At 40.7% G+C, this 11,958-nt stretch overlaps 1 protein-coding gene across 16 annotated transcripts in view; it reads right to left on the minus strand.

Annotated features, from left to right (window-relative positions):
* The window catches only part of MITF (melanocyte inducing transcription factor), a 108,793-nt gene that overhangs the window by 15,029 nt on the left and 81,806 nt on the right, over positions 1-11,958 (minus strand). For 13 of the 16 annotated variants that reach the window (XM_062585261.1, XM_062585263.1, XM_062585260.1 and 10 more), the window contains 3 exons: positions 3,752-3,979; positions 2,545-2,628; positions 1,070-1,165 (listed from right to left, as the gene is read on the minus strand). In XM_062585261.1, coding sequence (XP_062441245.1) covers positions 1,070-1,165; positions 2,545-2,628; positions 3,752-3,979 — 408 coding nt within the window. The remainder of the gene's footprint in view (positions 1-1,069; positions 1,166-2,544; positions 2,629-3,751; positions 3,980-11,958) is intronic. The other 3 variants (XM_062585271.1, XM_062585267.1, XM_062585264.1) reach the window with 1 other exon arrangement.

The following is an 11,958-nucleotide window of genomic DNA, read 5'->3' on the forward strand; positions in this document are numbered from 1 at the left end:
GACTGGGTTATATGACATCAGACAAGTGCTGTAAGCAAATGTAAACCTATGCCACAAAATCTATGCTATGTAGTGAGTGGTAAACTTCGGCACTAGATTTAAAAAAAAAAAAAAAAAAAAAAAAAAAAAAAAAAAAAACGAACTAGACGCCAGCACTGGCAGACATCTATTCGACCAGATCTAAGAGCACTTAAGCCTCAGGCGAAAAATTCACTGGAGCTACCCTCCATGAAAGATCAAAATAAGATTATGCCAGAAGTATGATTATATTAATGCTTGCAGCAATGTGAACAAGCAGACAGAAACAGCAACTCAGAGGTAACATATGCCTTCCCTCACTCACTCATTCTCACCTCCTAAGTCCTTTCTTCTGTCACAGGCTTTGTATGTCCCCTTCTCCCCTTTTCAATCTACCATCTTCCTTATTTCTTGACTTTTGTTGTTTTTTTTTTTTTGGGGGGGGGGGGGGGGGAAGGCAGGTGGGGTGGAAAAGGGGAAGTTGTTGGGTTTTTTGGTTTGTTTTCATTTTCTACCATCTTGGGACTTACCCCCATTTGGAAATCAAATCAGTTAAATTAAAGATACGATATCTACCTAGGTCAAATAAAACATCTGTGGACAGGGATGCTAATGTATTTTCCAGCATGGCTTAAAATTGCTTAACCGCACATTACAAAGATATGGGAACTCTGGGGACCGGAGATTCCTTCTAGGCTTTCCAACACTTGAGTTTAACGTCCCTGGCTATCTTTAATATCAATGGGTATGAGCTCACTTCTGTAGGCAGTTTACTTTGCTCCTCTGTTACTCCCAACTAACTTGACTTTGAAATAAGAGAAGCAAAATCACCTTCTGTATTCCCTCAATTTGATGTCAGCTTGCATTTTTAAATCTATGTTTTTTCATGGCAACTGTATGCCTTAAGCTCTTAACAGGAAAGCCTAATTATTCTCAACAGGACAGTAACTACTTAATTGCTAAGAGAAGTAGTCATGCTCCAGTTCTGTGATCTCTCAGACAAGAGAATTAGACTGCTAGCAGGGCAACCAGAAGGAAAGGACCATTATACCGTATTTGCCATTTGCAGGGCAGGGTCCATCAGGCCAAGGATTTCTTCATTGTAGCTTGACTCCAGACTAATTATGTCATCAATCACATCATCCATCTGCAGAAGAAAAGGCAGAAAAAGAAAATATAGTTATCATAAATAATAAAATGCAGAGGCATAACAAAGCACCTCAGTCACACACTGCTTCTCTGGAGCATGGGCCAAAGCACAAGCAGTCTGTGAATTTTTACCATACTCTAAATCATAGTCATAGACCCCATCATGCAGCGAGGACAGCCAGACTAAGAAAAGCCTTGAGGTTTCACAACCTTATGCATTCCTCCCATCAAGGTGCTTTGTGCTAAATGCCCACGCATAAGCTGTTCCTCCCAGGATGGGAGGAGGGCGTTACTCCCCTCAGACCCATCCACCCTAGCAGAGGTGGATGCTCTCCCTCTCCCCCATGCTGCACAAGCCCTGCTGTCTTCCCATCACCAATCACGAGACTCAAACTGCCTGCCTGCACTCCTATCTTGGGGGGTAAAAACCTGCACACAGGAGGGCCAGGGCTGCTGACATCTGCAGGGTGAATGCAACAGCACCATGGACTGCAGGTGAAAGACTTCCCTTCCTCAACAGGGCAATTCATTTGTTTCGTTTCCCCAATATGCCCTCCCAGGAAGCACCATCCAAAAGCAGCCCAGAGATGAAGAGTGGCGCAAGCAACCTTCTTCCAGGGACTGGGCTTAATTAACATGCCTCCGTATGCTGCTGCACAGTCAGGAGAAATGGAGACCTGAAAATCATCCAAGTCAGGTGCTCTGAACTATCCTGTAGGATTGCCTGTTTCTTTTCATTGCCTCTAAGAGGCCCTTAACAATAGTAATCAGCAAAGTCACTGCCTAAAGTCAGTTGTAGAAAAAGCAGTTGAGGGGATTTTTCACATCGGCTCACAAAAACATAAGCCTAGAATGAAACATCTAGAATGAGGGCAAGAAGGGGATTAATAGTTATAGCCCATATCCTTAATACTGTTACTAGGGATAAAAACACTTTGCTAAAAAAGGAAGGATGACTACTGAAGACAAATTATCATGGATGTATGCTAGCCTACACAACTCACAATTTTAAATGCAAACATGATCTGTCTAGAAACAGGGCCTTGGAAACACTATCAGAACAGCAACACATCCGTGTAGTCTTAAAAAGATGTGGTCTTGAGGATACTGGATTAGAAAAGATTTCCTAATAGGGGATCTTAAAACATGGTTGATATGATGTTCTCCTATCACATTACAGTTTTAGAAAAGCATTCTCCCTTTTCAGACGTTTTAATGCATTTTTCAAGTCAACTCTGATGTGCAAGACATGGCAGATTTATAATCTGTGATTTTTTTCAATCCACTTAAATAGTAAGTTTACTATTTAGCATAATTTCAAATGAACATTCTTATTAAAAAAGGGTTCTGTGCTCCAACTCCTGTGTCATCCAGTACCTGCATGCATGATGCTCGTGAGTGTGTATTCAGAGCCAGGCACTCATTCTCAACCCTGCTTTGCTCTTCAAATTTATAAAATCCCTGCAGAAATAAAAAGGAAAAAAAAAAAGAAAAAAGAAAAAGCAAAGCATGGATCTGAGTTCACGGCACAGTCTCAGTCCCAAAAGGAGCATAACTGAAACAGTGTCATGCACACATGTGCCTGATGACACAGCAAAGTGAAGCTGTAAATATCCTGAGAAAAAGCATTTGGGCACAGCTGAAATCAGAGGTAGGCACTATTTGATTTTCATTTCTTTTGAAGTTATGGAGCACAAATAACTTCTCTGGCATGTGTAAAACCCATTCTAGAATAACTGCTACTCAGATTAAGTTTGATGAAAGTTTCCTCCCAGAGTGCATCTGTCTCTGTATTTAAAAAGTGGCAAAGGCTGGCAGGGGAAGAAGCTCTACAATCGTCTCTGATTTGTCAAGCTGCAAAATGTTAACCTCCTGAGTCTAACCCTTGTTAACATCATTCAAATAACCTCCCCTCTGCATCTGAGCATGCATCCTTATAACATCCAACCGAATTTTTGCTAGAAATATTAAGATAAAACTGCAAAGGACTTCTACCTATAGGCTAGTGAGCCTCATGCACAACTGTTTCCTCCTGAAACAGTACTCTGTTAAATTTTATAATATATTAGCTGGGACAATCTGGAGTTTCCAGCTATGCAACAGATTCACTCAAATTTTACTGTAAAAACACAGAGAAATCTAAAATATTTCAAAAAGCTTTGTGTTTTTCAGTTATTTTTGTTATGCTCTTTGCTCTTTATACACTGAATGAGCCATAAATAACATTATTCCAGAAAGCTACAGCACACAAAACAGCTTTGTATTCTCCAAAGGTCAATTATTCACTGTGTGCATTGAGCAAGCAAGCAAGCAAAAAAAGGTTTTAATAGGCATAAGCTAGCTAAAATACTTCAAAAAGGAGGAAGTTACTGGGACACAGAAGTTTTTTGGCCCTAATATTCTATGCAAATACATAATTATCAGGCAGATACAAAGGTAGCAACTGCATTTTCAAAGCCAAAGGTTCAGAAAAGAAACTTAACATCCTAACAACAAGCAAATCTGGTTGAAAATTATTAATAGAAAGAAAGCAGAGAATGTAATTCCATTTTAATGACGAATATACCCGGTAAGAGTACATTACCTCTTTTTCACAGTTGGAGTTGAGGGTAAGCATAGCCATTGGACTGTTGGGTGCACTGCTTCCTGTTCCAGGTGGCATGACATGATCCCCAGGCTGGTTTGGACAGGGCAAGCTCAGAGCTTGGTTGGCATGTTTATTTGCTAGAGTCGTAGAGAGGTACTGCTTTACCTGCTGCCGCTGGGCTTGCTGAATATGGTACTTGGTTGGGTTCTCAAGGTGAGTCTGCACCTGTAAGAACAGGATAAAAAAAAAAAAAGTGCTTTATTGCTTCATGGCATCACTAAATGTGCTATCAGTGCGGGGTATACATTTGTGACACGCATATGAGCTAAGCACTTGACTCAAAGTACAGATCTGTGCACCTCCAAGGAAGTCAGTGGTGCTTCACTATTTCACACTGGGTAGCAAGAAATCAGTTGAGGAGCTAGTGTTTCAGTAACTGACTTCTTAATCACCAAACGAGAAGTTCTACTTATTTTTCTATGATCAGATTTTTCACTTAAAACCAATACTCAAGCTTTACACAGGTATTTCCAAAAGAACGTTCTCAAACCTTAAGCTACATGACATTTAATTCTCACAGAAATACAGAGAAATAAGGTGCACAGCAGGATTCTTTTTTACTTGTCAGTAGATACCAATTAAGCCAAATAGTACAGAGTGCTATCCTTTATCAGACATCAAGCAAGGGGTAGACTAAAAGGTTGGCCGGGTTTTAGTTAAAAGTAACACACTGTTTAAAAAAGGACACCATTTTTCCTCCAGAATATTTGTATTTTCAATACATGCGGCCTAAATCATACACAAATGAGAGCCTGTTTAAAAACGTATTATGCAAATATGATGCAAAAAAATTAAATGTTGCAGTTCAGACCAACAAATATTGTCATAATTTGCAATTTTCATATTTAAGATGAGCTTTTCAGTACAACATTTTTAAATATACAAAACATGAAGAACCTCACTGACTGATTCAGGTACACCCTCAATACACGCTAGAAGGCAAATTTTTCCATGCAAATTTTCACCACACCTTGGAATCTTTGACCATTAGCTTTTATCAGAAGGTAGATAATGATCCTACTTATTTTTGTGGAAGAACTAAAATAAAACATACTAGATTCCACACAGATAAAAAGGATTTCCAGGGTACCATAATCCTTTTTAGCAACATTAAAAAAAAAAAAAAAAAAAAAAAAAAAGAAGTTATACAGTAATAACTTACCTGATAATGATTATACTCAAGCATTTCCAACATAATACTTATAGGTTGTGAGAAAACTGACCGAAATATCCTTAGTTTTATGCAATTCCAATTTGGAGAGATTCACACATGGAAGCACCATAAACAAGCTACCCCAAAACAGCAGCAGAAGTTCGAATGCCACCGCCACGACTTATAGCAACCTAGGCTAATTAGCTACGCATGTAGAGAAACAAACAGTTCACACAGGGGCTCTATTTGGAAGCTATGCAAGTTTAGCCCTAAGTATTGGTATTATTCCCCCCGCCTTGGCTTTGACGTCATGCTTGTTCATAAACATAAAAGGACCTTTTAAGTGATGGGCTATCAAAGTCAGATTGACAGTTAGCTCAAGGCTAATTCGCTATTCATCTTTCGTTCCAGTCATACTAATAGACAATGGTATTTTTCTTTAGCCATAAGGTTAAAAGTTTTTAAGTATGGAGTAAGGAATAACCGAACAAATATTCTGCAAGCCTAATGCGATATTCATTGCAGTGGGGTACACCGAGCAAGTCCACAGGGCTTTGCAGCCTTATCTCCAGCTGCTGGATGTTCACGTGCCTTCTTCTCAGGCATGGCATCAGAAGCTGTTCAACTTATTTTCAACGCCTCTGCTGTTTCCATGGAGCTTAATTTGTGATTTGTTGCACTATCACAACAGATCTCTGTATTGTATCATGATGTGCTTAAGTATAGCACTTGCTTTGTCAGCCCCAAACTGTGCATCAGTGTTACTGTCACCAGTAGTTAAGAGCAGTTCTGCTGCCCCAACAAATCTATTTTTCATTTAAATTTTCATCTTCCAAGTAGACAGAGCTACCAGCAAACAAGCTAATCTTTGTAACTCTCATCTTTAAACATGCACTGTTTTAAAACCAAGCCCTATTTGTCTGACAAATTTTGCACAGGCATCCCCCTTTCCAGGCATTAGAAACCTCTTCTATACTTCAACCCCACTAGTCCTTTGGAGTTATGGCAACTTGGCGTGGAACAAGGCTCTTCCATCTGCGTCCACCACTTATCCATCCTCTGCACTCCTAAGAGAGACACCCAGCAAAATGCCCAGGTGCAGGTCTCGTCTGATTCAAAACTGCAGCTTCTTCTTACCTGAGGCTAACGATGGACGGGTAGCAGACAGCTTTCCCTATCTGTGTTAGCTCCGCAAATGCTTCTCGGGTTCATGAGCCCTTGCTTCACCCATAGCATATCAGGCAAACTGCCTTTTCCTTTACCTTCTAACAGTCAAGGTCAGGAGAGAGGAATGAAGATTTTGGCATTAGAAAGGCCCAAAGAGGGAAGTAACACTAACAAAGTTCCCACTGGCTAAAGCTAAGATTTTGCATGTACAGTCTAACAAAACAGATCTGTGCCAACCCATTAGAAGAGTTCGTCATTTGGCTGTAATATCTGCGCATAGTCCTTGTTGTATGAATTTTAAGACTGATGATAGCAGAACTCACTAAATACTTGTGCATTTATCAGCCTAATTTATAGATTTATTAATACCTTGAACAGATTTCACTACATGTCAAGTGTTGAAACACTTGTAGCCTAAGCAATACAGAATTTTTGTTGGCAAAAAAAAAATACTCATCTCAAAAGGATGCATTTCCCCCAAGAATTCCATCATCCTACAATACCATATTTTAATCTTATTTTACATTTTCTTCTAGATTATGAAGCTACTCCATGATTAAAAAAAGTTTGTTTTTAAATGGACTGTATTACCCTCTGTACACCGGGGAACATGAAGAAAAAAATCATGAAGCTGAAGTAAAGCTTCTGAATCTTCTCAGTCACCAAAGGCAGGCAGGCATCTCTTTTTAAATTACATCAGATACTAGGGCATCATTCAGTAGCAGTGTCATACAAATAAAATCTTGTCTCCAAATATATACAGTTCTTGAGAGAAAAAGCAAGAGCAGCATAAAAATGGCAAGCTCTTTAGCTGAAGTGTATTAGGCCAACCACTGGAGACTTCTTCCCATCAGAAACTGGGAAGACATTCGATTGCCTTTGTGGAAAAGATTTCTAGAAGAATATCATCACCACGTACTAAATATGCACTGTTCTCCAAGGACATAACACGACTTACAAGAGCATAACAAAAGTGATCAGAATACACAGAACTGCCCTTTCTTTCTTTAGATTGCTCTGAAATGATGCAAAGGAGAGATTCAGGAACTGACCATTTCCTTTGAATCTGTAACACATCAAATACTCTCCCACGTTTGAGTACAAGAACATACAAGCTGTCTCCAAAGAGTCCCAAGAGGCTGTTGCAAAACTCTTCCTGCTCTGTGTGTCACTGTAACAAGGGCAGGAGATCCCACAGGGTCAAAACTGTTTCACCACACTTTCCACCTTGGACAGATGTACCAGTTTCAACTACCATTGCTCTGTAGAAGCGTGAGGCCTGAGGGGCTACACAGACAGCATCTGAGAAACCTCGAATGGATTCTTCACCGTGTCATTTATTGTCCTCCTGAGTCACCTTATGAGCTCCCTTCATTGTTGAAATCTGATGGAGCTACTTCTATAAATATAATACTTTTGGGTGATACATTGTGTCTTTCATCTCATACATCATCTTCTGGAGTCTCTATATCAAATATTTGCCCAAGTAAGCACGTTTGTACTCTGTCCCGAAATGTACTATTAGTATAGTACAACGCACTCTCAGCCTGTTGATAGGTCAAACGGCAGCATTACTTTTCGTGTGACAAGTAACACAAAATATCTCAGAAGCAAAGAGCTGCAAAACAAACTCAAAAAAAGAAATGCAGCTACCCTGGATCTGAAAGCATGAATACAGGCTTTGACTTCTTTAAGATCTAAATTTGGTCCTCAGCCCCTTTTTGCCTTTGGGGTAAAGAACAGTTCTTGCTGTTCTTCCAAATTCATGAGACGAAGTGCAAGAGCAGGGCAATTTCTTGTTTTGGATACTCTAAATAAGAAATGCCCATGAACAAAGACATACAAGAAAAATGGAACAGCTTTAAACTGATCTCATATCTCTATTATCCATCTTCAGGAATCCTAACCCAAGTTTCATTTTAATATTACTAAAGTAAGTAGAATAATGCTTTTTTGGATTTTTTGGAACTGGCAAGCAAGAAGGGATGGAATTACTGTCTTGGGAGAGGGATGTGGTTTTTTTTTTTTTTTTTTTTGTTTGTTTTTTTTTTAAGACAGGATGGAAAAAAATTGTTACTTTGCCGTAATTTCAAGTAAGAGAAGAATTTGGCTGCAAGGAACTATAAGATCAAGAATGGCCAAGTGGCAGGTTTGATTGAGCCCAGAAGTCCTGGCCGCAGGACCTCCTCTGTTGCTTCTTGCTCATCCCTGTACTTTTCATCTCCTTGTTTGGGAGCAGATACCACACTCTGATCTCTCTTGCTCCCTCCGGCAAAGGCCAGCTCTCCAGAACTTGGGCCACCCCTGAACTGCAGAAGCACAGTCACAGCCGGTCCCCTGGGGAGCCAACGGGTCCAGCACAGTGTGAGTGCCACATTCAGACCTAGCTGGTCAAAGTAGAGCTATTTATGCAGAGAATTGCTAGCCAAAACAGCCTACCCTGCCATCCTCCTCCTACTTGAACTCACTAGATACAACACTTGTTTCTTTGAAAATAGTGATTTGACAAAAAACAGGACATGGAATTAAGCAGTATGGAGCTCCCATCTGCACCTACTCCTATAGACACAGAGCTGGAGATACTCCTGTTCCCACTTGGTGCAACCTATCTGGCAAAGGCACCTGAGAGCATGTCAAGCTGCCCATAGCTCTGAGCTGCCCTGCGCCCATCTAGGCCCCCCAAGCAAGGGAGCAAGGTATTCAAGTGCTCTGCATCACACAGGGAGAAAAAATAATAATAATAAAAAAATCTTCTCCTCTAACATCATTGAACTCTTCTGGGAAAGTGAAGCCAAACCACTTAATGCTTCATTTAAGTAGAGACAAGCTTGGGCAACAGGAACATGCCAGAGATGCAGAGAAGACAGCTAACCAAATGGAAGGAAGACTTGATCCCCCTGCTCCCTCCCCCTCTTTTTTATTTTATTTATTTTTTTTTTTTTAATTAAAGAAGACCATTTGTTCCAACTGAATTGCCTTAGGACTTGTAGTTTATTTGTAATTATAAACTGTTTTTTGGTCAGTTTTCTCAGTTCAATGGAACTTTTTGTTGCTTAGAGCACCAGATGTCATGAGATTTTAAAGAAAGGTTAAAATTCTGTGTCATTTAACAATTAATGGTACCCAAGGAAAAACGACGTAAATCCACACCCAATGAAATATTTTGCAAGAGCTGCGGGCTTCAGTGCAGGCCACTGCACCAGAAAGCCTGTGCAGCAAGCTGGGCCAGGAGGAAGACATCAAAGCTGGTTTTTTAAACTGCTCAAACCCATCCATTTCAGTGACAACAAAACACAAAAGCAGCAGCAGCAACACATGTTCTAGGACCTCAATTAAATGTCAAAAGCTCTAAAAAATCCTGTGCTTATGACAGGTGTCTTTCAGATTTGAAGGAAAAAAACACCATATGAGGAGAACAACATATGAGAAGATTATCAGTTACTGCCTCTTGCACTGACTGACTGCATTTTGCTGTCAAAGCAAGTATACATTAACTTAACTTCAAGCAGCTGACTGATGTGGAATAGTCTTAAGTAACCATCCAAGTGGGATTTTTTTTTTTTTTGCAATATGGGTTATCATTTTCACCTAAGTGTTTACTTACGGGCTCTTGAATCTAGGTTGGCAAATTTCAAGAGAAGTAACGTTCATCACAGTTTGATTTACTAAGCCTGGAAGTCCTAAGCATCATCTAAACCTTCAACTATTTCGTTACAATATTGATCATGGGTTTCACCACAATGCTAAGAAAACGCCTCGTACCACCCAATTCTGAGCAATTCTGGTAGCTTAGCGGGACAATGATTTAACTCATTCTCAAAAGCCATTTTCCCACATGTAATACTCATACGTTAAGTGACGGCATCACATTTTTCCCCCTAAGGACATCAGTGGCCCGAGGTGGCTTTGCTTTAGAAGTTCAGTTCTTTTGCTTGCTGAAGCCTTTTCAGGCCTCCAAGATGAAACAGTTGCCGCATTTGAAGTGTCATCAGAATTACACTGATTGGGTTGTGCTGCTCGTTGCTCCCCATAGGGCAACTCTGAATTCAGTAACAGCTAAAACTATTCAATAATGTTGTAGCTGCTCTTCTCTCCCTCTCCCTGCCCTCCATCTTTTTAAAGAACATTTGCTCCCTTTCATTCAGTCCATTACCCAGAAACAGGGACAAAAATAACACTGATCAGAAAGCCCCAGAACAGGAACAAGGCAAAAAGTTACTTTTGTTGACTGGGGAATGACACGCAGAAGTCTATTTTTCAGAGAAGTCTATTATTCAGAGGCTATTTCAACAGTTTATTTTAGGACACAGCCAGTGCAGGGAAGCGACATCCGTTAACACTTACTGGAACATTCTGGTTACTTAATTCATCCCTCCCCAAAATCCCTGAATGTGAAAACCAAGGCAGGTACAAGCGAGCTATTGCAGATCCAGCAACACGACCGCAGCCTCAGCGATCCAACAGTCACTTTTAAACACAAAAACACAGTTATGAAAAGGCACATTGTAAAGAACAAACACCACTTACACAACTAGAAACTGTTTTACCCATCAAAAATTCCTATGACCCTTTCTCCAAGTGAAAGACATGGAAGAAGGCAGAAAGCATGAAGTTTTTGTGTCAAAAAAGCTATTTACAGTAAAAAGTTATGATCTAGCCAAAGCAGCACATAACACAGTATCTGAAGTAGTTAAATGCATTGATCAACCAATTTCTCAGACGACAGGAATCGATGCAGGTTGCATGTCCGTGGCATACTACCCCCTGCACCCCTTGTGCAGCCAGCACAGCACCAACACCGGGTCTACCCAGACCCTCTCTCACTGCTTACTACTGACCTGCAAGAGTCACTTCAGAGAGGTAACAGTATTTGTCCAGCCTTATCGTCCTCTCAAGGGTGCCGAGCATGGTGCTAGCCAGTGCCAGCTTGGACGCGGTCACATATTTACAGACCGCGCACGACTATCAGTTACATTTTGTAGGAGTCACTACTTCAGCAACCGTTCTTGTCCTCAGTGACCCCTGCTAGACTTGGATGACAAAATCTTTCACTTTCAGGCCTCTGCTTCACTTCTAGTCTGCTGTGAAAAATGGTGTATTCAACAGCTGACTTCTACTCTGTTTCTCCTGGTGGGAACAGTAGAGTATCTCCCTCATTTGCAACAGAGCCCCGAGGGAAAGGCACAGGTTGGGTTTTTACACTGAATCCATGCATCTTCTCATGAATCTAGCTCTACGGCAAGACCAAGTTCATCCTTCAGGAAATAGCTGCTTTATCACTTACAGCATATTAACTATTATATGTACTACAGATTTAGAGACTCTGGATATGTTTCTGGAGTCCGCACCTGAAGAGCATGCACTTAGTCACGCAAAAGGAGGAACACGGGTTTCCTCAAAGCCTGCAACACCGGCAGCGCCTCGCGTTGCTCCGAAGGACGGAGGGGTTGCATGGGGCTGTGGAGTTGCCGTACACAGAACGGGCTGTTTCCTTCCAAGTCTCATCTCTTCCAAAAACAGATTTTAATTCAGGAAGTTTACCTCTTCCCTGTGTGGACTTGTCTTAACAATGAACACCATGCAATGCTGAGCTCTCACAGCTGAAATTAAAGCTAGGATAGGTTATTTTGCCAACACTGTAGCTGAAAAGTGTAGAAGAGCAAATAGAAAAGGTAACTTTCATAAAGTTTAAAAATCCATACCGTCCACACTGCTCTCAGGTGTCACCCTGAGGTTTGTGAAAGCTTGCTCTATTTTACAGCATGTGAGACACTGTTTGGAGTCAAAATACTTTCAAATGTTGAGGAATATCATCTTTAGCACT

This window comes from Rhea pennata, chromosome 12 (genome assembly GCF_028389875.1).
Source record: "Rhea pennata isolate bPtePen1 chromosome 12, bPtePen1.pri, whole genome shotgun sequence".
NCBI lineage: Eukaryota > Metazoa > Chordata > Aves > Rheiformes > Rheidae > Rhea > Rhea pennata.